Source organism: Zootoca vivipara, chromosome 7 (assembly GCF_963506605.1).
Source record: "Zootoca vivipara chromosome 7, rZooViv1.1, whole genome shotgun sequence".
In the NCBI taxonomy this organism is placed as follows: Eukaryota; Metazoa; Chordata; class Lepidosauria; order Squamata; family Lacertidae; genus Zootoca; species Zootoca vivipara.
The window spans coordinates 23,625,558-23,652,308 of record NC_083282.1 but is presented as its reverse complement, the minus strand read 5'-3'; the positions used below and the strand labels follow the sequence as shown (position 1 = coordinate 23,652,308).

Here is a 26,751-nt window from a genome sequence, read left to right as displayed (position 1 = left end):
AATGCAGATTACTTTGGAATGATTCCATTATAAGCAGGATTATCTTCTGTATAATTTCTATTATTACTTTTACTTTTACTCCAGTTCCATACTGAACATTGCAGACATGTATGGGCTAGAGGGCCTAAGAGAAGTAGCTATATATGTTCTGAAAAGAGACTACTGCAACTTTTTTCACAAGGTGTGTTCCAATGTTTATTTTTTTTTATTTTGACGGTAGCAATAAAAGCCAAACGGCTCCAAATTCTTGATCAAATCTTCAGTCTAGGTATTGCAGGCCAGAATGTTGAGTTGGAAACCCCTTGCTGTCTCTACGTGGTAAACATTTGTAATTGATATGCTAGAATTTTAAATAGGAATAAAATACAAATTTTAAAATGGATTTAAAAGTTGCTTTAAGCAATTCTGGAAAAGTGAAATAAAATGTTCCTTAAATATGTGAAGTAGGTGTAAAATCTAAAATTTTCGTTGTTCACGGAAACCATTTTTCATCTATAAATCGGGTTGTGCAAAATGTACTATGGCGAATGTGCGGGGTATTTTTTTAGATTGGTGGTTTCTATCTTGTTTCTTGGAAGTCTCTTAGGGCTTCCTCAATGAGAAGAACAGGTGCAGTGGACAAGCTTGCTTTGAAAGGCAAGACCCTTTGCCCACTGCTACTGAGCTTTGTCACAGTTTGCGGCTGTGTTCTTGAGTGCTCTGGCGCCCCACATGGGTTGAATTCAAAATCCTCCGCAATGCATGGAGTTTCTGAGACAGACCTAGGTTATGGTGGGTGGGTGGGGATTTATCCTTAGATAACTTGATATGGAAGGGGTTCCCCAGAAGTAGGAAGTTTTGAAAACGTATCATTTTAAGAGAAGCAGTAAACATATCCAGCTGCAGAATGAATAACAAAATGTTGATTATTATTTTTTGAAGTCTGGATCAGAGTGATCCAGTTTGTACACACAAATACAAGTGATCTGTTTACTGAAAGCATTTCCTATTGCAATTAGCAACTTTCATATCTCTCCAAGGCTTGAAAAGTACAGTAAATCTGCTTATATCCTTACAATTTTAGCCAGTGCCTGGGAAGCACCAGCCTGTTATCGAATGTCTAGCTATTGCCCATTCGACAGGAGCGGAAAGCCTTTATGATGCTTGCATGAAGTAAGTGAGTTAAACTATTTTGATTCTATCTTTCCTTCATCGCTTTAAGTTTTGAGAAAACTGTTGAGAAACAGCAGGCACGTATCATTTCTTAAACTCTTTGACTTGAAACAGGAAAATACTTGGCAGCTGCTCACATATGTGACGGGACATCTGATGGGTTGATTTGTCTAAGCGCAATATTTCCTTTGAACAGGTGGATGGCACAGCATTTTGTAAGATGTTGGTCAGAGAAGAGCTTTGCTAGTTTATCCCCTGAGCTTCAGAATAATTGTCTTAGCATGTTGATAAACTCTTTGGTAAGTCTGTTTGCTTGTTTTAATTTTTTTTTTTAAAAAAAGCATTGACACTAATGCAGCTCACTACCTGCCTTGATTTCACTTCATGTACCAAGGTGACAGTTTTGTTTCATTGTGTCTTAAGATTTCCAGCCTTGGTTAATATATAACCTCTAGTGGAAAGTGTGGCTATTAGAAGACTTTTGATACACCATTTCGAATTAGAATAATTTAAAGTGGTGCTGACATCAGCAGAACTTAGGAGGCAAGTTCGATATTAGTTTGTGTATTTAAATGTTCTAAGCAATCTTACTATGTTAAAAACATAGCACATCATTAAATAAGAAGTTTGATTGATCATTAGGCTGTAACATTTTTATAAGTTGAAATAGAGTGTAGAAACTGCATATTCCGTGTTGCTCAGAGCACGTATGTATTGTTTTAAGAGTCCACAGAATGCTGCCTATCTTTTGATGGAAGCCAACCGGCTGATCGGTAGTCTTCCCCGAGTGAAGTGGACTGAAACAGCTCTTCTCTTGGCATCTAGACTGCAAGAAGAGTGTGTAGCATTTATGGTGGCCCATTTCCCTGACGTAATACAAAGCGAGAGCTTTTTTGCCCTGCTACAGGTAAAAATCTATCTGATTGATGCCAATGTTATAGCAACCAATACCATAGAACTAGAAACTGGGCTTTTGAAGCAGGGAATGGTCTCTCCACCTGCCAAGATAAAGTGGCTGCAGCTGCTTGGTTATTTGCAAGGCTGCAGTCTTATATGCACTTTACCTGGTAGTACATCCCACTGAACTTAGTGGGGTTTGCTTCTGAGTAGAGAGATACAGGATTGTGTTAGTAAAGGTAAAGGGACCCCTGACCATTAGGTCCAGTCGCGGATGACTCTGGGGTTGCAGCGCTCATCTCGCTTTACTGGCCAAGGGAGCCGGCATATTGCTTCCGGGTCATGTGGCCAGCATGGCTAAGCCGCTTCTGGCGAACCAGAGCAGCACACGAAAACGCTGTTTACCTTCCCGCCGGAGTGGTACCTGTTTATCTACTTGCACTTTGACATGCTTTCGAATTGATAGGTGGGCAGTAGCTGGGACCGAGCAACGGGAGCTCACCCCGTTGTGGGGATTCGAACTGCTGACCTTCTGATTGGCAAGCCCTAGGCTCTGTGGTTTAACCCACAGCGCCATCCACGTCCCTAGGGTTGTGTTAGGCACCCTTTTATTTCTTGTGAACTTTCAGTTAGTGCAGGGATCACCAATCTGGTGCCTGAGGACGCACATGTGCCCCAGGATCCCCTTCCCCTATTGCAGTTAGTCTTGAAAAGGGCATTCTGATATAGCCAGCAGAACAAGTTGTGGTATGTTATTGGTTGTGGGGGGTAGGTGGGCTTGGTGCCCACAGCGGCTTACCTGATTTGTGGATGTGCCTCCTCTGGCCCCAGAGAAATTTGTAACCCCCAAGTTATGGAATAAGTTGAAATTTCAGCTGGCTTGAATTGTTGGTTTGGTTTGGTTTTATGTACTGTACAGTCGTACCTTGGTTGTCGAACGCCTTGGTGCTTGGACGTTTTGGCTCCCGAACACCGCAAACCCAGAAGTGAGTGTTTCGGTTTGCAAACGTTCTTGGGAACCCGGCAGGGCTTCAGTGGCTTCCGATCAGCTGCAGGAGCTTCTTGCAGCCAATCAGAAGCCAAGGTTTGGTTTCCAAACATTTTGGAAGTCAAAGAGACTTACGGAACGGATTCCGTTCAACTTCCAAGATACGACTGTATTTAATATTTTACTATTATTTTGTTATTTATTAAATTTGTATACTGCGCTATAACTGTAGGGTGGCTGACAACACAAAGCTACAATGCAGGAAGTGCAAAAGACATAATAAAAATAATCAAAGCACAAAAGACATAATAAAAATAAATATAACAAAAGCAATCAAAACAATACTAATATATACACACTAATAAACAATACTCTCTCCAACAAAAGCCCCTAAACAGTACTCCAGCCCACAAACACAAAAATCCAAAATTTAACAACAATTTCAAACAGCACCCACCCAAGTTAAAACCCCATCGCTGTTAAAACAATAATTTTATCACTTGTAAGCCACTTGTCCTAAGTGAATGTGGCTCGACTTTAAATCAGGTAATGGTGTTTGGGGGCTGCCTGGTTGGTTTGACGTAGAACTTGTTCTAGTATTCAGTGTGTTATCAGTATTCCCTTATATTTTTCCCGTAATGAACCAACAATCTTGGTTAAAAGGTCTCTGGGCTTGGTGTTCACCTTGTACCTAAACCTCTTATACAAGCTACGGAGCATTTTGAGTTAGTTGGCAGTGGCAGAAAAATGAGAGAAGCACACAAACCTGAGCTTGCGTTTACACAAAATGAGATTGAAACAACCAGTTTCCCTGACGTTCTCTTTGTTTACCCAAGTTTTCCTGGACTCTGGCTCTTAATTCCCCCCACCCCATTATTATTTTTTTGAAATCTTACTGTCTATTCTGTTCTTGTCTTTATGTAAACTGCTTAGATTTTTATTGTATTAAAATGTTATCAATAGATACACTAGCTGATGTATTTTCAGGACTTCCATGCTAGTTCTTCATGCAGACATAATTTTTACACACCTGGATATAAATGTCACTGTTACCTGCTTGAGATACTCAAGGGCATTTTGCTGGCCACTGTTTGAGATAGTCCTGTATTAGATTCCCCCCCCCTTCCAACATGGAGATGGGGCAGTGTGGCAAAATATAGCCTAAATGACCAATCTAAGATCTGCCACCAAAATGCACTCTCTCTCTATTTCTCTTAATTTCAACTCACTGCTTCTATAATGTCTTCTAGTCTCAGGCCATGAGCAGTGAACCTGACCTCCTCGATCAAGTGTTTGAAGCAGTTGAGAAGGCTGTTGGCACTGAAAACAGTTGCTGTCTTCTTACAGCCATGGACACTTTGCTAGATTCTGCAGAAGTGAAGGACACGGTAGGTCTTATAAAAAATTCAAAGGGAAAAATATTCCGCTGTTGAAATCTGGCTAATAAATTAACTTCCTAAAATATTTACACTTTGTGGAGGTGCTCATCCTTGGATCAAGTGACTTGCTGTATATAACTCTAGTCTTGCTATAAGTAGAACCTGCAACAAAACATTGCTTGTGCTGTGTGCTCCTTTCGGGATTCGTGCTGCCCATCCTCTCTTCTGTTAATATGTTTATTCAGTTTCTCCCTTCCTTTCCATTTTTCCTCCAATATAAACCTAGCATTCTGTGAGCACTGAAGGCACCCGGTACTCACCAGGCTGTTTTCTAAAGTTTTGTTTTTGCCCTTTTGCAAATTGTGGCGATCCCCCTCGCCCAAATCCCGCAAGCCTGCTAACAACTCCCTCTTATGTGTTAATGCTGTTTTAGTCTGCTTAAGAATTGGCACTCCAGGAACTGGTTTGCTGCTAGTACAAAGGATGGGAGCTCTGTGTACATGCTTCTTTCCCTGTGTACATGCTTCTTTCAGCCCCTTTTCTGTTCTGACGCAACAGAGTATGTAAGCATGTCCTTGTAAGTCTTGGATGAAATCAGCGGTGCTGCGATCTTAAGGAAGCTCGCTTGCGAGTCTCTCTTCCTGCACTGCTCCTCTGCAAAATGGGCCTGATTCATTCAAAGGTGCTGCAGCGAAGATTGTGCTGTGTTACGAGGCCTCAGGTACAGAGGGGGCTGGCGCTTTCCACCTCTGTAGCTCCAGTCTCCTCAAATGCTGTTTCGGGGGTTCCTTAACTTTCAATCTAGGCTTCCTCTTTTATTTATAGAAATATGAGTGGTTGTATTAGATATGTGGAGGCAGCAGAGCAGGGGAGCCTGAAAAGTTCACATACACATGTGGGACATTCTATGTATCTGTCCGAATCGCAGCCCATGTCTTTGAGTTGGAGCAAGCAGCAAGGTAATTTGAATGGACAATTAAGCATTCATAATACCCAAATTTGGAACATGAGGTCTCATGGTAGTGGTGGTGTGGTTTGGGTTTTTCCCCAACTTGGAGTCTGAAGTATCACTCTTATGTTTGCGGGGGAGGCAGGAATCAATCTTTAGGTAGTAGCTGCTTGAGTAGCATCCTTAAGCTTACTAGCTTCATGTTGCGTTCCTTGGCAAATGGATTAGTATAGTTTCTTTCCCTCTTGTTTTCAGGGAAATGAATGACTCGTAGAAGCTTGGGAAATCCCAAAATCCAGTATTGCTTATGTCTTTACTGGTCCTGGGGTTCATTCATTAGTGCATGTTCCCTTAAACTTTATATCCCCTCACATTTTAGTGTTTAGCACTACAAATATATTAGTTGCAAGCAAATCATCCCTTAGGTTCGGTGTCTGTTTAGCTCAGGGTTCAGAGTTGAAGATTTTGTTGTTGAGCGATCTCCATTTGAACAGGGCTGGGGAAAATATGTAAGATACTAGAGATCTGGATTTGAAACTCACAGCCAGGCCAAATTGAAAGTAGCCGATTAGACGGACAATTGACCTGACTTGGCAGGAAGTATCTTCCTTTTATTAAAATATGTTCCTTATCCCTGAGAGCCTACAGGGATCAGCAACAGAAAATAAAGTATCCAGTTAATTGGTTATTAATTTATTTGTCACTGGTTCACACAAACCTTGACTTAGCATGAATCCGTGGGCTCCCACAGAAGAGCAAGCAGTTTCTTTGCTCCTCCCCAGTCATATTTGCTGCCATTGGCTTAGTGTGCTGTCCAAACCTGGATTTGTGGTTAAGCTCTCTACAGACTTAACCACAAACAAACCTGTCAGTTTGGAGAGAGTTTTAACCACAAACCCTTGGCTTTGCAGTAGCAAAAAACAAACAAACCCCAATGAGGAGTAAGGAAGTGCAAGTTTTCTCCAGGATCCTGTGTATTCATGCTAAACTGCTTCTCACAATACGACCTGAGCTGGACCTTGCAATCGTCATAGGAGGCCCTTCTTTGTGTGCTGCCTCCATGAGAGGTCCGGAGGGTGGCAACATAAGAAAGGGCCTTTTTTGCAGTGGCTCCCTCAGTTTGTGGACTGCTCTCCCCACTGAGGTTTGCCTCACATCATCATCATCATCATCATCATCATCATCATCTCTTTAGGCGCCAGGCAAAAACATTCCTCTATAACTAGACCTTTGGTCTTTTAACTATCTGTGGCCTTTTAGACTTGGGCAGGGTGTTTTTAATGTATTTTCCCCTCTTGGTTTTAATGTATCTATGTGGAGCTGGGACTGTCTGTCTGTGTGGTTGCTTGCAAGTAGCTTCTTGTTGTCCTGGGCAAGATAAAGCAAATGACAAATTCAATAATAGAACTAAAAACAATGTGTGGCTTGGTGGGATATGCAAGCCAGTCCACTGTATTCTTAGGATTGAATGAATGCATTGGACATTTAAAGAGACTATCTTACACTAGTGAAGGCAAAGGCTATTCATATATTTCTTTGGAATATATATATATTTTAAAGATTTTACAAGTATTTGATGAGACTACCGTGTTTTTGTGTTTACACAGTTTTAATTCTAAAAATGAATTTTAGCAGTGTCCTGGATGTTGCCCGTTGAGCTGCCAGGGTTTAAAATCTGGCATGATGAGCTCTTGTAAACAGAAACTACATAGATTATTCTGTATGATTGCAATCCTCGTCTATTGTTGACTTACTCAGCAAGGGTGATGAAAATTTAATCAGATGCATTATTGGCCCCCAGAGGATTTGACCTTGTAGTGACATAGCCGAGAGTAAAAAGCTATGAAGGGATTCATTTGTGGTATAAAAAAAAGGGAGGGGGCTATATATTTTTTAATGAGCTACAGCTTTTGTGGGAGTGGCTTGGTTTCAAGCTGTGCAAAATTATGGTGCAGGACAATTGGCCTTTGCAAAACCGCGTCTGCATCTCCTCGGCAATCATGAAATCTAAGTGATGACATCATTGATCTTGCTTAAAGAGTAAGTAGATTCTGCAAGGAATAATGACTGGTTGCTATGACAATGTGGCTCTCTCCAGCTGCTGATTTTCTTGCTTGGAACGCAGGGGTTTACGTGCAGGATCCAGGCTCTGCGTGATAAGCTGTGGATCTTCCTGGTTCAGTCGTTTTATGCTGTTCGTCACACACAGAGCTGGAAGCTGCTGAAGGCGGACGATCAGCAGAACATACAAGCAGGTAGGCGAGCTGTCGAGAGCTTAGCACGTTGCGTAACAGCTGTGCCCTTATTAAAGAAATGAGAGGAGCTGGCAATTAATGGTAGCTGGGAGAATATGTTGATGAGCCTCCTGCTCTCAAATAGTATATAATAATTGAACGAATTGCTCCAAATATCCTGCTCTGCCAGCGTCGAGCATGGAAGCCAAGTGATTGTGTGTCCCTATTGTGAACGGCGCCGCTTGCATGTTATTACTGCAGATGCATGAAACTGCAGATATATGGGATCAAATAAATAGGTAGGCTGTCTTTTGTTTGTACTTAGAATATTGGAAGATGGGGTTTATTTTAACCACGTGGGCATGGTAGAAAGAATTCTACACCAAGCTGATGGCTGGTTTAGTACATGTAGCAGATGGAGGGTTTTAGTCTGCTTTCCATACCGTGGAAAGCTTTAATTTTGCCTAATAACAGATCCTGGTTACTGTCAACTTCACAATTGATACGGTGCTGTTGTTGTTGCTGCTGCAGAAGAATCTTCACGGAAGCTGCATAGCGGCCGCTGAAATGTAAGCAGCAGAATTTGAGCCTTTAAACAAAAGGAGTCTTGCTGTGGCTCCTTTGCCTCCCCTTTGTTTTCAAATGTATGGAACAAAATCTTGCAGATGAGGTACCTGAAAATGGCTTCAGGGCAATGCTTCAGTATTTGTGCTGTGGTCATGTAGTTTCTTTAATCGGGAAAGCAAGCTACATATTCAGGATTACAGCATTTTGCAAAGCAGTTGGGTAGCAATAAACGTATGGTAGAAAAACAACAATACCTCCTTGTTTGTATTAAGAGCAATCTGGATAAGCTAGATTGTGGGGTGTTATTTAAAGGCTGTAACGGAGGCTTGCTTGTTAACTTCAATTTTTCCCCCCTCTTCATTTCCAGATTATCAGTGGCTCAAAGTCGTGTAAGGAATAGAATTGGTTTTGGAGAGTCAGACTCTATCATTCTAAATAGTGCTTTATAGTGTAAAAGTACTAGGCTCTATAGATGTGAGACAGTAACCACCCCTGTGTTTGCAAAGTTAGTGTTCTGCCTTCATCCACTGATGTGGTTTTGTGCTTTCAAATAATCTGCAGCATTCATCCTTGCATTTTAACTATAATATTTAAAAAAATCCCACTATTTGTAATTGTATGTATTCGTATAAGCAGAAACTGGACCTATTTTCCTTTGGCAGCTATTGGAATGTTCACATGAACTTTCATAGAAGCATATACCGTACATTTTTAAAAGCTTTCATTTAGAGATTGCAGGAGACTGCAGGGTTTTGTGTTTTTAATGGCAGTAATAATAGGCTAAAAAATAGAGATAAGCTCTTCACTTTATGGGTTCCCAGTGGAACAACTCGTATTTGTACTGTTGTGTTACGAAATGTACGTATGTGTGTACACACACACACACACACACACAATCTCTGAGATAGAGGCATCCCTAAAAATAAACCTGATCATGCCATTTTCAGCCTCATGGCTTTCCTTCCAGAACAGAGGTTCACGGAGTAACTAAATGAACAAGGGTGTTTTTTGGGGGGTAAAATTTACTCTTACTTGCATATTTTATGAAAGCAATAATAAGTATCTAGTACAGTCACTTTTAGAGTGGATGGAGTGAAATGCTTTACAGAATCCAGGCACATCAATATTGCTCCCTGGCAAAGGCTATTCTGAACCAAGTGCACTTCCTCACATGTTTGCATCTGTCTAGTGAAGGTTACGTAAGCACTGCAGAAATCTCACATCTGGGAGCTTCAGTGAAGCATGCTCTATTCGGAAACTTCGCCAGGCCAAAGAGGCTAGTATGATCACCTCGGAATAACCAAAACATAGCTTTGCTTTGCTGACAAAGGAAATACAGATTCACAGTAATTGACCAAATACTACAGAAGTGAGATAACAAGGAGGCACATGTGTGTTAAAGGAGTGTCATGGCCTACAATAAAGTTGCCTATAGCTGCAAGTAAACCCAACTCGTTCATCAGAATAATCTGTGGCTCCATTCTTTTCAAAGATGGAACAAATATACAATTTAAGGGATCCTTTCTAGAACCTGCATGTTTTCCTTCATTCTGCACTTCAGGTCTATCCTGTCTTAATTACCTGTGGTCTAAAATGTGACTCCTTTCTCAAATGCTGTCCTGTTTTACGTAAAGGTGATTTCCCCTAAAGCTTCATTCCTTTTCTCCATTATTTCTTTCTAAAGAAAGATATTCTTTTCTTATACAGCTGCTTTTGATAAAGGTGATGATAGAAGACCTGCCAAAAAGCCCGTATTCACTAGTTCTCAGGTAAAACTACAACAACAAAAATACCACAAGCTAGTAGTGTGTTAGCCAACTTCATTTCCTTGTAATTTTGACTGAGCTAATATACACCTATGATCATCTTGACACTTATTTTTGGTTTCTTTGGATGGGGGGAGGGCAGGGTAAGTGAACTTTCCCATTGAAGGAAGAGGTTGATTTAGGAATAGTCAATACTCTCAACCCTAAAAGAAGCAATTTGCATTCTGTTTCTCCTTGTATGCACCTCTGATATGCTTTTAAAAAAATAAAAGCATAATTTTTCCAGGTTGCAACACAAATAGTGTCCTACCTAGTGAATGGAGCTATTCAGTTTATTCATCCCATCAAATAAATGCCCAGTGGACCTCCATATTTGGAGAGATTTTTGTGAGAGAATCCAACCCTAAATAAGGGGGTGGTGATGCATACAGTCGCAGCTTGGTTTTCAAACAGCTTAGTTCATGAAAAACTTGTAACTCAATGTTGCAAGCCCGGAAGTAGGTGTTCTGGTTTGCAAACTTTGCCTTGGAAGTTGAACATCCAGTCCAGCTTCTGATTGGCTGCAGGACACTCCTGCAGCCAATCGGAACTACTGGACTTCATTTACAGGTACTTATAATCTGCAAAAGTAGAATCCTAGAAAAATGCCCGTGCCAGGAGTGGACTTCCATTTCAAGTACTCTTTGAAGATCCATTGCATCTCTGTGTTCTGTACACGGAAGGTCAGGCCTTCCAGTGTCTTCAGGGGAAGACTTATTTTAGTCCTCAATGGTGTTCCTAGAGTTTTACTTTTGCTTGCCTGAAGGAATGTATCCAGTTATTTTTATATATGGAAAAGCAAAAGATAAACTGTACGCTCCAGGAGAATTATGATGTGAAGTACTTTCTAGTCCCTGGTGACCCCAGCCATTGAGAATGAAGCCTGTTCAAATATGTTCACCTCTGGCCCAAACGCTGAGAAGTGACTTTGATATAAATTACGCCACAATTTTATGCATATCTTAGAAGGTCCATCCCACCATATCCAGTGGAGCTTTCTTCTTAGGAAGCAAGCACGCCAGCTTGCCCCTGCAATTGAGGGGGTCGGCGCAGTGACATCAGCATGCCATGTGACATCATGCAATATGTTGACAATGTGCAGGCATGCCGCTGTGCGCTTAAGGTGAGCATGTTGTGTGGCGTTTGTGTGCAGCCACTGTAATTTTGAGGGGCCCCGGCCCCCTCCTTGAAAAATTGGGGGGCCCCTAAGCAACCCTAGATGTTTAAACTAGCTACCTCTTGTTTCTAAACCTCAGAAATTGAGATAAGAACATTTTCTTCAAGTGTGGTAGTTAAGACTCATGCTGAACTAAATAGCTGAGTTTTCAGAGTAAGTAACTGTGACTCTCCTACTGTTTTTCTTTCTTTTCTGAATTATCATATTTTTTTTCTCCTTCCAGTTAAACAGATGCACTAGTGACAATTCTGGTCTAAAGCATCCTGCTTTGAAAGCGTACAGAAAGCAAAACAGTTGGGGTGCTTCCTGCACTAATCGGGATAAAATGAAATCTGATGGATTAGGAGCATCTGGGCACACATCGGCTACCAACAGGAACGGCACTAATAAGGCTTTGAAACATGACGATTTAAAGGGGAAAGACAACAAAAAAGCCGTTTGCAAGATGATGAAAGAGTCCAAAATGGGGGAGAAAACGCCTTCGCCCAAGGCTAGAGCTGTTATAAAGCCCAAAACTGAAAATAATGGAAATGCTAAGGCCGAAAGCTTGCTTACCAAGCAGGATTCCGAACGGTCTTTATCCGCTAGCGGACACAAAAATGTGGGAAGTGGCAAAGCCTCAAAAAATCAAGAAGGTAAAACTGCAGGTGCTAGACCCAAAGTACTCCCTGGAAGCTCAAGTGTACAGATTAAAGCAAAACCTTTGAAGAAGACCAGTGGAAAGGAATCTCCCTCTCTTATGGGCACAGAAACTCTAAGCAAGTCAACTAACTCCAGCACAGATCTACGGATGTCCATTGAACAGCTCGATGAACTGAAAGAGGAAAAATTAACAGATGAAGGCAAAAAGCACTCAGGTAATAGAGATTCCCTTTGGACCTGCCTCACAGATTGTTCACTGCAAAACAGGGTGGCGGGAATCTGTTTAAAAAATTACTTCTAAGTGGGTTGTGATTTTTTTTAATTTGATTTTTCTAGTTTAATGTTTTGACTGTAGAAATGAAATTAAGATTGGTAAAATATGGACTAATCCTTTGAAAAATCTTCACAGAATTTTGCACAGCTGTTTGAAGATGAGGGTAAAACATATTTCTTCCTTTGAGTATTTTTTGAATTATTTTTACATCTAATACATTTCATTTAGCTACCATTACCTGGGGATGTCAGCTAAATTTGCAATCATAAGCTTAGGTTATTTGAGTAGGAAGAAGCATTTGGAGCAACTGTGGATAACCAAGGTTCATCCTTTTGGGGAGGAAGTGGTTGAAGCCAAAAGAGTGTATTTAAACCGTGAGATTTGAACTTTCCAGCAGATGCTCATTATGTGGGTCTCTTTACTGTCTAATTCAATTTTTATTTTATCATACAGCTTTGAAAACAAAGCCTGCTTCGAAGATGTCTAATGGAGCTCCTGCTAAAAAACATGTTAATGATCTTGAGGCTAATGGTTCCATGAACAGGTCTGTTGGAAGTTGGGCTACTAGTTTTTCCATGTTATAGAATTGTATTTCCCTGTTGAAAATGAGGTTCATCAAGTCAAAACATTCCAAAACTTGTGTGTTTGTTCCAGGTTCTGTATTCTGGTTTATGTTTGGAGCAAGACGACATAATTATTTTTGTTATATTCTCAGGGCTTCGCATCATCCAACCATTTCTTTCTGGCACCATTCCCATGCTTGCCATAAAATTCTGCTTCCCAGATTTCTTAGAGAATTCAAGAGGACTATGAGGAGAGAGTGTTCTCTCATTTGGGGAAGTTTTTAATATATATGTGTGTGTGTGTGTGTGTGTGTGTGTGTTTTCTTATTACTCTCCCTACCTTAGCACAGATAAGATCTCACCCTCTCCTATGAGTCCTCAACATGTGCCAGAGGAGTGGGATTGGGGGTAACAGCCAGAATTTGTGAACCCCAGAATGCTATAGAGTTTTGTTTTGTTGCTGCTTTATACCTCAACCCTCCCTAAAGATCATTTGAGACTCTCCATTTTGCAACTGTAAAATAATAACAGGATTCTGAGCTCTCTCAGTAACAGAGAGGCAAGCTATAGAGTCAACAAGAGATGGTGTTGCTTGTTAGCATCCTATTTTCTCCCTTTTTAATCTGCTATGACTTCTTCTTTTTTAAAAGAGGCATTTTGTGCTTTTCCACATAGAAACTTGTGTAGGGCGTGCAGATGCTTCAGTATCATGTTAACCTTCTAGATCTTTAATCTTACAGTTAATTCAAGCAGCGTGTTTCTGTTTTCAGTGTAAAGAAGTGCACTGGAAAGGGCAACAATGAACCCCTACCACAGGCAGTTTTGAAGAAAAGGGGAAATGAATCTGGCAACTCTACCATGCAACAGAAGACAAAAAACGTAGTTAACACTGTGAAAAATCAAGGTAAAGATTTGTCCCGTATGTGTAATGCACATAAACCATTTTTATAAACCATCATTTCCAAACTGGGAATCTTTATCAGAGATGCAGGTGGTTAGATGACTAAACTGCAGTGCTAGACACCCTTTCTTGAAGTAAGCGCCATTGAATTATACAGGTGTAACTTTCAAGGAACCATACATTGTATTGACGTGTAGGCTCAGTAAAACTCAAATCCATTTGGGGGCATTCATAGGAGTGTTGCTCATCACTAATTTGCAGGGGCCATCTAATTAGGTACAATGCCATGCCTTCTTTTAGAAATCAATTCATAGTTTTAAAAACTAACCATGTGGCTAGTGTAATTACAGTGTAATAAATGCAGTCATAATACTGCAAAGACCCCCCCCCTTCCCTTTTAACGTAATTAATGATGGCAGTGTTCTGAGTTTTAGCCCAGTGATTGCTAGCTCTTCCCTGTTCCACAGTGTGGTTCTGGTTAGTAGTGATGATGCTTCCACAAAAAGCAACTTTAACCTTCTATTCATTTTTGGTCTATTTGTGTTTGAGTGTCCTTTTGAAGTTATTCTTGTATGGAAAGTACTGACACAGTTGACATGCAGTGCTCTTTCATATAATACACTCTGCAAATTGGAATGTAGCATAACCTTTAGATTTTTGTCTCGGTAGGTCCACCGGGAGAGACCCCAAATCTACTGAAGCCTGGACTTTCTCCTAAGCAAAATGAAGAAAAAAACATGACCCAGTATCTAACTCAATCAGAGAAGCAACCTTCATCAAAGAAAAAGTCTAAATCTCCGCAGACGGCTTCAGTTAAAGCCACAGCAAAAATAATAATAACATCCAAAACCCAAAACCATTCAAAGAAAAGTGAAATGGTGAACAATAAAGACCAAAAACAGAAAATAGTTACAGGGCAACCTGTTCCAAAGCTTCCTTCTTCAAGCCAGAAGCATTCCAGAAGTGAATCCCCAGTTCAGAAGAATTTACATGCAGAAGGACAAAAAAATTCAACTTCGTTGGGAACTCAGTTACATAGCAGTAACAAATCTAGCCCAGGGAAGAGGAACAACAGCAGAACATCTTTGCTTGAGATAGATAAGAGGCACATACCTGATTCAGAAGAGAGAGGCACCAAAGGAAATTTGGAACATCAGTGTGTTGCAGAGCTGAAAACTGAAAAGATAGCAAAACAGGTTCATAAGAATGAGGCTGATAAATCACTTGTAAACAAAACAACTGAAGAATGCAATGTACAAGAATTGCAGCATGTCGGAGAGGAGAAGGGTGTGACTTGTGCAAATGTTAGCCAGAATCCTGCCATTTTAGCCTCTAAAGAATTGAAGTGCAAAACACTTCCTGATTCTGTTGCCTGCCAGAATCTCTTGGAACATACAGGAGAGAACCTTTTAACACAAGTAACACCGGTCGGTTGCAAATCTAATGATACCTCAAAGGATGTTAACTCTCTTGATGATCCATTGCACAGCTTGTCTGAAACAGCCAATGACAGCTCTAACTCTGAACCTGAAGGGAGGAAATCTTCTAAGGTCTGTATAATGGGCTCTGAAAGCACTGATGAATTCTCTGATAAATCTGCCTTGACTGAATCCCAATCGGCTACAGTGGAATCAGATGCTGCTTCAAAATCTTTTGTAGAGCACGTTGCAGAAAAGTGCTCATCTAAAGACACCGATACCACAGAGACACCAGAGAGCCATGAGAACTCGGAGGCCCCCTTTGCAGATCATTGGAATCTGAGTTCCAGTGCACTTGATCCAAAAGAAAGCCCTGAATCGGACACTGGCAGTGCAACAACATCATCCGACGATATAAAGCCGAGATCGGAAGACTATGATGCAGGAGGGTCTCAGGATGATGAGGGGTCAAATGAAAGAGGGATTTCAAAATGCAGCACTATGATATGCCATGATTTCCTTGGCAGAAGCAGCAGTGATACAAGTACGCCCGAAGAACTCAAAATCTATGACACAAGTCTGAGGATAGAAGTGAAAATGAAAAAGGAAAACTCTGATCTGTTCCGTGTTATTTCAACAAGTGATGACGAGATCCCTAGAAAAAGGCCCGAAACGTGGCTGCACCAAGGTGACGAGAAAAGGGGTGGCTCCCGGGGGAATAATGCTAATTTTGCCGCTGCGCAGTTTCCCCAAGAAGCTGATCAGGTCTCCTCTTCGGCTGATGAAACAGAAGAGGAAAAGTCTGAAACTGAAAATGTCGTAGACAACCTGCCTCCACCGGAAATCCCTGTTCAGCAGTTCCATGGAATTGTGAATCTCGCATTTGAAGATGCAGCAGAAAACGATACTGAAAGTCAAGAATTCCCTGCCACCAAAAACTTTAAACGTTCAGTATTGCTTTCAGTGGATGAATGTGAAGAATTGGGATCTGACGATGGTGGGGAGGTCCACACTTCCCTCCAGCGTTCTCTGGATGCTGCAACACCTTCTGATGTGTTTGATGGCATTTCCCATGAGGATCACGGCAAGACATTTTATTCAAGATACTCCTTGGAGATTGAAGACGGGTTCCTGGAGTGTAAGGAGAATGATAAGGAAAGGTTAGATAAAAGTGAGAATGCTTCTGTAGACCCTTGTGGCAATGAGCAAAAACCCAAGGACAATCTGAGTACTCCAGTTATGGAGCAGAAGCCTGCAGAGAAAGATTTGATTGTGAGACATAGTCAGTCTCCAGCAGAAGTTAAGGAAAACGCCAAGAGCGAAGAGAACAATGAATTTCAATGTAATAAAGTCTCAGACAATGACACAAAGTCTCAAGGAAGACCATGTCACCTGGATCTTCATCAAAGAGATAATACTGAGTTACAAAAGAACAATTCTGCAAAACCTGTAGACCCAAGTAGGAGTCATATACTGATTCAGGAAGGCCACGTGAAAGAGATTGATTCAGCATCTACTGAATACGCTAACTCTGCTTTATCCGCAGGTAACGTACAGAAATAAAAGCATTAAGTTCCTCGAGATATTAAGTATTAGTGGAATATTAGATTTATAGTTGGGTTTGAGACACTAACTCTAGCAAATACCTTTAGAAATTTAATCCAAACTGTTATAGAATTAAATGCATATGTTTAAAACAAAATATCTAAGTTGCATACCATATTCTTGACCACAATAGAATATGTATGACGCTGTCCAGTGGGCAGTTGGGAATATTTATCATGGGCAAAGCAGAGAGTGGGATGCTGTTCCCTGCTCTTGAGTTCATTTTCGACCCAATAGAACATAGGCAATATCATCTTTTAATGGAAACTTGGCTATCCATTGGTTCAACAGCCTATATGATTCACATAAATATATATCTATAACTATATATATATCTATATCAAAGTGGGATGTGCAATAAGTGCATTAATATTCTCAATTAAAAGTGCTCTGCGTATTTGCCTTTTAAGAGCTATATTCAGTATTGTTTGTTTTGCACAGAGCTTGGGTCTCCTCTTAAGCTGCTGTTGGAATCAGTGGGACCCTTACCATTGGCTTCAGCAGAAGCTGGCCTATAAGTTACTTTTTCAGAATTACTGTAGTTCTAAGTTTTGCCAGTGAAAAAATAATTTCTTTTTAAAAAGAGAAAGGTCAGCTTTTAAAAAAAAGAAACCCAGTTAATACATTTAAACTTATGCTTGCTTCACACGGTTAGGTAACTTCTTGTCTAGTTTTGTGTCTTCCTTAAAACAGGGATTCAGCTCGGTACCCCCAAAGTACAACACAGTGAACCTGAATCTTTCAAACTTCTGTGTATTTAAAAGTTATAAACTGATGATTTGTGTTCTGAAGAACCATACGAATGGATGACTTATCAAGCTGTACTTCTTTTTGTTTGCTTGTCCTTGCTTGCAGCTGCCCTTTGCATGTGCAATACTTAAATATTAAGCCTGTGAATAAACCATTTGTTTTCGCCCCTTTGAGGTTGACTTGGCTTAAGTCACTGTTTGGTGATCATGTCCTCCCTTTCGTTTCCCCCTCCCTCGCTCTGCTCCTTCCTATTTTAAGTTCTTACTTTAGTGATTTTAGAAATCCATGTGCATTAAATGTTGGTTTACATGACTTGTCATTTTCTGTATCAGAAATTTTTTCCAATTATGGAGGTTTATTGTCAATTGCCAGTGGTGATTGCTGCTTTATTTATAAGCCGTACTTCGTTTCATTTACTTTTTTAAATGCATTTTTAAAAATGGCTCAAATATTTGTGGACTTTGTATACAAGTTACATTTTTCCTTACCTCTTTAATCTGGTTGGATTGGTCCTGCTGCATTGAGTGAAGTATGCTGTACAAAAGCCCTGCAAAGGGGGAAAGCCTGTGCAATTTTTACAATGTGTAGTATTGTGAATTATTTCAGGAGACATAGATGATTGTGACAGATTGACACAAAGCTGCATGTATGAGCATCGGCCTCCAAAAACCCTTTCTCCAATTTACGAGATGGATGTTGGAGAAGCTTTTGAGCAGAGGATGGAGTCGGAACTGGACATTCTAGATGTGGATTTTGAAGATCAGCCGTTTGCAGAACAGGACTGGACTCTTCTCAGGCAACTGTTATCTGACCAGGAGTCAAACTTAGACATCAAAAACTCTGTTCCTGAAGACCTTAACTTAGCACAATATCTCATCAACCAGACACTTTTTCTGGCACGAGACAGTTCACAACCTCAGGGTAAAGCACAGATTGACACTTTCAGTAGGTGGACTGAACTGATATCTCCACTGGATGATTCTTCAGCAAGCATCACAGTGGCAAGTTTTTCCTCTGAAGATTGTTCTTCCCCTCAAGGGGAATGGACAATTCTTGAACTAGAAACCCATCACTGAAGCGATCAAGTGTTTTGAGACAGGACTCCTCCCCTCTTCTTTTCCCTGTTCCTCTGCAAGTAAATGGGTGATGCAATATTTCTATACAATAATAAATACTGCATCAGTCAAGAAGAGTCAGTCCTTGATATTGAAATGATCCTTTCTTTAAGTGCTCCGTTTCTAATTTAAGATTTAAACACAGGTAAAATAAACTTTTGAGATTTAAGGTGGATGTTTTCTAAAAACTATTTTCAAGCATGTCTTCTTTTCTTTCTCTTCCTAGACTTGGGGAATTAGATGCCCTGTAAGAAAATGCTTTGACTTACTCTCTCCTTTTTTCATTCATCACTTACTCATACATTTCTAAATGCTCAATGAATTAAAATATGAATGCAGAATAAGTATTGCTATCCTTTTTTCTTCCATTGCTCTCCATATATAGTGACTTGGTGACTTCTTCAAAGATAAGCAATTCACAGTGATTACGTCAAAAGATGTGTGCCAACAGTACTTTCAATTCTAGAAATGTGTGTTTGGATTTGCAGGAAATAATAATAATGCAACTGTTTCTGAATTTATTTATTAACAGCAGCATGTTTGGGTTGTTTTCTCCAGGTTGATTTTTTGTAACTTTTTTGGTTTTGAAAATTCAATAAATTTCTAAATTGTTTAAATCTAAGATTGCACAGGAGTTACTGGAAAAGATACATAGTATTCTTTTTCTAGGAAGAAATATATGTTTACAGTGTTGTTAAATTGAAAGGGGGGAAACCTCATGAATGATTTATACAAAATCTAATACAATTAACAGGTGTTTTTTCCTTTTAAGATGGTATTTAATAGAATGAGACAGGTGAAATATAATGAAGTAGTTCGCTCATTTCAAATTTCTGTATTTTGTGTGCCATATAGATCTATATTTGGATTCCTTAGAGTGTATTAGGTAGCACACTTCCCTGACCAAAGGACACTTTTAAAGGATTGGTATTCATATATTTTTGATCCAGAGCCTCTTTCCCAGTTACAGCTTATTATCTTGGGGGTGGGGGTGGGGGTCTGGCTAATAGTGCAGGAACAGTGAAACACCATATCATCTATATGTGGCTTTTTGATTTCCTTTTTAATATGCATCCTCTTTACTCTGTGACAAGAGAAATTTGGAATCCACTTCATAGGGAGCTCTTACCATCCAAGTTCCCATGTAGATGGAACACTCAGTCAGATACTGATTTTTGTGTTCTATGATGCTCACTTTAATACTACAGCTTAAGATAGATGGGCCTTTTTGCTGTGAAGTAATTGGGCAAGATTTACCTGTCAGCGGAAGCCCTGCACAAAGTCTTCTGTTTGCCCTGCCCCACATGCTCTCCTGACCTTTTCTCTGGTGGGATGGAGAACCCAGAGTACAGCACATGAGGGAAGGAGAGGGGAGATCTGACAGGCTATAGTGCTTGTGCAGTTGGAGCATTTGTCATAGCGCAAAGTTGGATTCCACCCATTTTATTTGAGTAACGCGTGTGGAAATGCAGCTTTTGAAGGATTCATGATTTCATTCTTCCCTCTCTGCCTATACTTAAATTAAAGAAAGTAATTAAGATATTTCCATAGCGCCGTTCCACTAAGGAAAATTCCCAGCTTTCAATGAAAATACATGAAAACGTTAAAAGGAAAACATCTAAATATATATACAGTGGTACCTCAGTTTATGAACACAATTGGTTCCGGAAGTCTGTTCATAAACTGAAGCAAACTTTCCCATTGAAAGTAATGGAAAGTGGATTAATCTGTTCCAGACGGTCCGCGGAGTACTTAAACTGAAGCGTTCATAAACTGAAGTGAACTTTCCCATTGAAAGTAATGGAAAGTGGATTAATCCGTTCCAGACGGGTCGCGGAATACTCAACCTGAAGCGTACTTAACCCGAAGCATGGGTGTAATTGGTTCCGGAAGTCTATTCATAAACTGAAGCGTTCATAAACTGAAGCAAACTTTCCCATTGAAAGTAATGGAAAGTGAATTAATCCGTTCCAGATGGGTCCGCAGCGTTCATAAACCAAAAATTCGTAAAAATTCGTAAACCAAGGTGTTCATAAACCGAGGTTCCACTGTGTGTGTGTGTGTGTGTATATAATATATATTATATATATCTCACACATAAACACATCAGAAATTAAAAATGGTAGAAACTGTAAAATGAAGATCGAAAAGCAGCATACAGATTAACGTGGGCTTTCATGGGAAGGTCATAGCAATGGTTTGGTGCAGATTCCTGTGGGCAGAGGTTGGCTCCAAGAGCCTTTTAGGGCTTCAGAGGTAAGCACTAGCAAGTTGAACTTTGAAACAGACCAACACCCAGTGCAGTTGTTCAAAGACTGGCAACATGTAATCCATTTGGCTGGTCTCTGTTAGTAGCCCAGTGACCATTGTGTACTTGCGGTTCACAATAAGTCTTCAAAGGCATTGCGAAAACCAGTGCAAGTATTGGCGATGCATAACAGCTTTCCATGTACTTCAGTAGTTAGATTTTTATTTCCGACAAACGTTGGGATTCATTTTGTAGCAAACATTTGGTGTATGTATTGGGGAAAGAAAGTTGAATAAAATTGGCAGTAAAAGAATAAAGCTTATGCTGTGTCAGCTCTTTCCCATTTCACTTACCCTTATGTTAAAAAATAAGATGTTATTAAAGATAAATATAATAATATCATAAAATGCCCCAGTAAAAATTGTTGGACACCCCACCCACCACGCCGTATCCTCTTTCTACAGCGTGATGAATTCACAAAAAAATGTCTTTACAATCTTCAATCAGCTTCCAAAGTCAGACACATTCACACATTCAGTGCTCCAAACGTCCATCAAAGGGAGTCAAATCTGAAAACTTTAGTCTCATACATGTTTTAATAGTCTATTTCTATGTCTAATTGTCCAATGTAGCTTGAGGAAGATTATCTGCCTGTCTGTGATCTTTGGTGTAGAAAATAAAGGACCACCATATTGTAAGAAATGTCTCTGGTTTTTGTTTTCCATGGGAAACAATATTATGGGTGACATTTTTTGCTATTGCTTGCATCATATATTTTTATACCAAAATTCCAGAGTAAATCCTTGTAGCTTCTGCCATGTTTGCGCTATTGCCAATCATGCAGCGACAAGAAAATAGGCAGCGAACCTTTTATAAAGTTGTTTATTGGCATCCTCAAAAATAGTCAGGAAAGCCAATTGTGGGTTAATAATACTTCCCTTTTCCAATGTTGTTTAATTTCTTTTGCTAGAAGGGAGATGGCAAATTGGCTCTGGCCATTTGGTTTTCAAGTGGAAAAGTTCCTTTGGTCTGGCATGACGATGGGGAAAAGGATTTAGGCAAGGGGCGTGGCCGGGTTTGGGACACACCAGCTAGGGATGAAGTACTCGCAGGGTGACACAGGATGGTGAGGGGACCCAGAACTGAAGGGGCCAGAGTCAGAAGGGGCCCTGCCTCCATGAACACAGTGGGCTCTGAGACGTAGGGAGCAGTGGGAGATATGCTCTAGGTAAGGCATAGGCAAACTTGGCCCTCCAGCTGTTTTGGGACTACAACTCCCATCATCCCAACTAACAGGGCCAGTGGTCAGGGATGATGGGAGTTGTAGTCCCAAAACTGCTGGAGGGCAGAGTTTGCCTATGCCTGCTCTAGGTGGCTGAGGCAGACAAGAGACTACAGCCCAGCTCCCTAGTTGGCCAGGTGGGGCTCACTATCTGGGAGGAGTGTGATTTCTCAGCTAGAGTAGGCTCAGAACAGGTGAGGGTCACCTGCTTCATCAAGCCCAGGTGCCGCACTCAGCAGGCAAAGCAGCAAAGGGCAGCAGAGCTAAGGGGCTGTGTCTGCTCAACTGTCCATGTTGATGGATCTTGGCTTGGATGCTCCAGGACCACTATGGGATGGTGCTTCTGGTTGGACTTTGGACATATGGTTTGACCCCGGACCGTGTTTCCTGACTGTTGAACTTGGGACTTGAAGTACTGCCTTTCTGCCAGGTAGGCCAGGGGATCGGGACAATGTCCATAGCAACGTCTAGCATGAAAGAAGAGCATATGATGGAAGGGTGGGAGGGTAGAATATATGACAGAAAAGCTGCGGAGGTGTGCTGGGCCAGCCTCAATTTATTCCCCAAGCCAGTTGGGCCCACTCCCTGGGGAATCCCTGGACCTAGGCCTGCCTGCCACTGGTCCACCCGTAGTCAGGCCTGCAGCCCTCCCCAGGCTAACAAGGCCTATGGCCAGGACACAGTGCCGCCTTACTGTTTAAGGTAAGCAGACTTGTCTTATCCTTTGCCTTAGGCTGGAAAATGTCTGGAGCCGGCCCTACTAGTCCCTAGAGCAGTGATGGCCAAACTTGGCCCTCCAGCTGTTTTGGGACTACAGCTCCCCTCATCCCTAGCCTGGTCAGGGATGATGGGATGCAGGTGGCGCTGTGGTCTAAACCACAGCCTAGGGCTTGCCGATCAGAAGGTCAGCGGTTCAAATCCCTGCGATGGGGTAAGCTCCTGTTGTTTGATCCCCGTTCCTGTCCACCTAGCAGTTTGAAAGCACATCAAAGTGCAAGTAGATAAATAGGCACCGCTCCGGCGAGAAGGTAAACGCTGTTTCCGTGTGCTGCTCTGGTTCGCCAGAAGTGGCTTAGTCATGCTGGCCACATGACCCAGAAGCTGTCTCCGGACAAACGCTGGCTCCCTCGGCCTATAAAGCGAGATGAGTGTGCAACCCCAGAGTCATCCGCGACCAGATCTAACAGTCAGGGGTACCTGTACCTTTACCTTTACCCTAAAGTACAATTGAAGAGGCTGAGCTGCAGGGATGGGGCAGAAATTCAATTCAGTTTGCATTTAAAGGTGAATCGACCAAATCTACTTTCTGAAGCAATACGAGAATCACAGCACAGCCCTTCTTTTAAATTCAGACTTATCTGAATTTTGCAAAGGTTGTTTACAAAAATACTGTACATACATTGGGGGTCAGTTTCACACCAGTGAAAATAACATACAAAATATATTACATTGCTTTCAAAAATGTCAAAATTGCATGCAGAAATATCAGACATTCACACTAGGATGTTGGGATTTTTTGGGGGGGGGGTTAATTGCAATTGCAGAAATGTGGACAACTGAAGTTAACATTGGGGAGATTAGAAAACGATAACCAGAATGGCTAGATCCTTATATCCCTACAGAACTGTAAACAAAGAATTCACTAGTTCAAAAATTCTCTGCCATGAACTTGGTGGTCTCTGGCAAGCCAACACCTCTTAGCCTTTTGGTGGTTCAAGACCAGCTACGGTACTGAGTCTCAAGAGCAACACTACTTCCATTCAAATATCTGACGAAGGTTAGGCTTCCCAAGTGCATGTTTGGGTTATAGTTGTATCCTGACTCTGAAAAGGTTGAAGACTATTACTGTTATCTCTCTCCTGTAATTCTGAAGCTTATTGCAAGTATTATGCCCACTTGAGAGGGATTATTGAGAGAATATGGGAAGTTCCTCAAGTACTTTGAAGTGCATTAGAAATGCTGGGTATTATAGTTATTGAAAAACTTGTGCTGAGGTTTTTGGAGAAAATGCATGATACAATTAAGCACGTATTTGGCCTAAGATCATCATTAAAAAACGTGACACTTCTGAAATGCTCTCTAAGGTGAGAAAATTCCATAAGCACTACATGTAAGAAGCTGGTTCACATGTCTCCCCTTGGTGGCATCGTATACTCATGTACACAATCAAATGGAGACTAAAAGCTTTGTGTAGATCAGGCATCCCCAAACTGTGGCCCTCCAGATGTTTTGGCCTACAACTCCCATGATCCCTAGCTAACAGGACCAGTGGTCGGGGAAGATGGGACTTGTAGTCCAAAACATCTGGAGGGCCGAAGTTCGGGGGTGTCTGGTGTAGATTGTGTCTCTAAAAGATATGCTTGATGTGCTGAGTTGGCCAGGTACGATATTGTTAAAGGTGTGGTCTTGATTATGAGGTCTTCTTCCTCTTAAGCAGAGATGGGGAATTGTGGCCCTCCTAGATGTTGCCGAAAATTGGTCATGTTTGCTGTGGCTGCTGGGAGCTAGAGTCCAACAATATCTCAAGGGCCACACATTCCCCATCCCTGCTCTCAAGCAAAACAATCCAAAATCGCGGTAGGTGCAGTTATAATAAATTGGAAGGATTGGCTGTAGTGTCTGTTTGTTTCCAAGCAGATAATGCATAATATTCTCTAGCTGTAGCCTGTTGGCTCTTCAGACGGTACATGTGAAGAAACAAAGATTTATGTCCTGGACAATTTCAGTTTAAAAGGGTATAATTGCACATCGCTGTGTGAATATTTCATGACAATAAGTTATCCGCTTGATATATGACGTAGTGCCTAAAGACAGGCATAATAATAATAACAATAATAACAGGAAGAAGTGCTCAGTTAATTGCATTGGTAATGATTTCAGCAGATTAAAAAATAGAAAGGGGGCTGGTGTACTGGAAGCCCATCCTGAACAAGAAGTTTCTACCTCTTCCTTGAAGAGGCGTAACTCATAGCAAAATGTGAGAGGCTACCATACTGCTTGCAACGCTGTGAGCATAGCTCAGTGGGGTATTCGTTCCCAGAAATTGCCTGAAATTTCTAGCAGTTTCTTTCCCCGACACAACACCCCTAAGCAGACTGGTATCTCCACATAAAAGGAGACTCTCTTCCACCACACTTGAGGGAAGTTGGCTAGTTTAAGGGGTGGGGAAAGATGGCTGCCTGGTCTACACATGTAGGTCCCTCAGCAACGGGGCAACCTTTGCTGGGTTAAGGTGGAACAGCGGAGGGGCTGCTCCTGTTGCCCCCCAGCATTTGCTCCCTGAGGGGTTGCCTTACTCCGTTGAATGTTTGGGCTGACCCCGATAGCAAGTGAAGGCGGGAGTTTGCCTTGCCAATTTTCTTGCGAAGGCACAAGAACTGAGGAGACACCAAACATAGATGAATACTAAGCAAGCTAGTAATGCTCCAGTATTATTAAGCACGACTACCTTCTATAAGATTTCCAGGCTTCTTTCCAAATATACCCCTTTGCAGGAAAATATTTGAAATGGCAGGCTTTCAGATCAGCGAACTAAAATTACAATTCCTATATTAAGAAAGCTTTGGCCCTATTGTTGTAGCGCCTTCAGTCTTTTCCCTGGATAGTTTGCCTTTCTGTACCAAATGGGGAAACCTGATATTGTGTAATTTATTAATGTCGTTCTCGTTTAATTTTTTAAAAAATGCTTTATATAGAATAGACTTCCAAACGAACACGATCACAAGCAGTAACGCACAAGTTTTATTACAACAACCTGCTGTAACGTTAATCCTTAACCCTGTCCAGCTTTTTTAAAAAAACCCACAGCATTCTTTAATTGAGCATTTTGATTTTAGTAGTAATTCTGCTTTTGCCTTAAGTTAACTTAGTCAGTTATGGTGGATACATCTACATAATTTATCAAATTCAGTTGTAAGTGTAGAGAGGGTTTTTTTTAAATTTTATTTTAAGGACCAGTATTGGGGAGTCTTGTGCAAGTAAAGTAAGGAGGAGAAGGAATGGAATGTGGGAGTGGAGTTGAACAATTGAGTTCTTTTTTATTTTTTATTAAATTTATATACCACCCTTCATCCATGCATCACAGGGGAAAAGTGGAGAAGGAGATGCCCTTCTTTAGCCCAATACCTCCCCCCCCCCAAAAACCCAGCTTTTGAGAGTGAGTTAAAAACAGAAACATCATTTCATTGCGCCCATACAAACGGAGAACGCTGTTTCCTCAGTGGCATGCTTTTTTGAATTTGTCTGTAAATTGAAAGTTGCCAGTTTTAAAAACAAATAAATGGGGTGGGGGTGAGGGGAAGAAAAATCCTGTAGGGTATATTCTGCAAGTGCCACTGGCAAGTTAACCAGACTCCCTTGGCTGTGATACCAGAAGAGGAAGCCGTCAGAGCTAGGCCTCAAAGCCAGCCTCCATTACTGGCGTTCCATAATGGTGTCTCTTAGTAAAGTTGTGAGGGGGACCTTGACTGAGGGGCCTGGGCTAAGTAGGAATGAGAGTCAATAGATTAGGAAGCTCTAGAAGCCTTTGCTTCCCACACTGTCCTTAGCAAGCCTTAGTGACAAAACTGCCACATCCAAGCTCTTTCTCGTACGTCGCTTTTTATTGAACGTGAGAGGAATTACTAAGCCATTCTTGACTGGCATGACTCACAATGCCATAATGCTGACTAGAATTCTAACTTCATAAGCGGTGTTAGAAACGGAGATATGAAAGCTAGGAGCTAAACGGCACCTAAAACCGAGGTTACAGTTTTCATAAAAAGAATCATAGGCTTCTCCCTCATCAGGAATTTTCCTGACAGGTT

The 26,751-nt window shown here is 41.2% G+C and overlaps 1 protein-coding gene across 1 annotated transcript in view; it reads left to right on the top strand.

Annotated features, from left to right (window-relative positions):
- BTBD8 (BTB domain containing 8) overlaps nucleotides 1–21,916 on the top strand; it is a gene marked incomplete at its 5' end in the record, with an annotated part of 53,327 nt that extends 31,411 nt beyond the window's left edge. Inside the window, 12 exons of the mRNA XM_060277456.1 lie at nucleotides 85–181; nucleotides 1,064–1,152; nucleotides 1,349–1,451; nucleotides 1,877–2,059; nucleotides 4,288–4,425; nucleotides 7,491–7,620; nucleotides 9,874–9,935; nucleotides 11,372–12,005; nucleotides 12,518–12,608; nucleotides 13,398–13,531; nucleotides 14,198–16,492; nucleotides 17,908–21,916. Coding sequence (XP_060133439.1) covers nucleotides 85–181; nucleotides 1,064–1,152; nucleotides 1,349–1,451; nucleotides 1,877–2,059; nucleotides 4,288–4,425; nucleotides 7,491–7,620; nucleotides 9,874–9,935; nucleotides 11,372–12,005; nucleotides 12,518–12,608; nucleotides 13,398–13,531; nucleotides 14,198–16,492; nucleotides 17,908–18,377 — 4,426 coding nt within the window. The remainder of the gene's footprint in view (nucleotides 1–84; nucleotides 182–1,063; nucleotides 1,153–1,348; nucleotides 1,452–1,876; nucleotides 2,060–4,287; nucleotides 4,426–7,490; nucleotides 7,621–9,873; nucleotides 9,936–11,371; nucleotides 12,006–12,517; nucleotides 12,609–13,397; nucleotides 13,532–14,197; nucleotides 16,493–17,907) is intronic.
- Nucleotides 21,917–26,751: the final 4,835 nt, after the last annotated feature.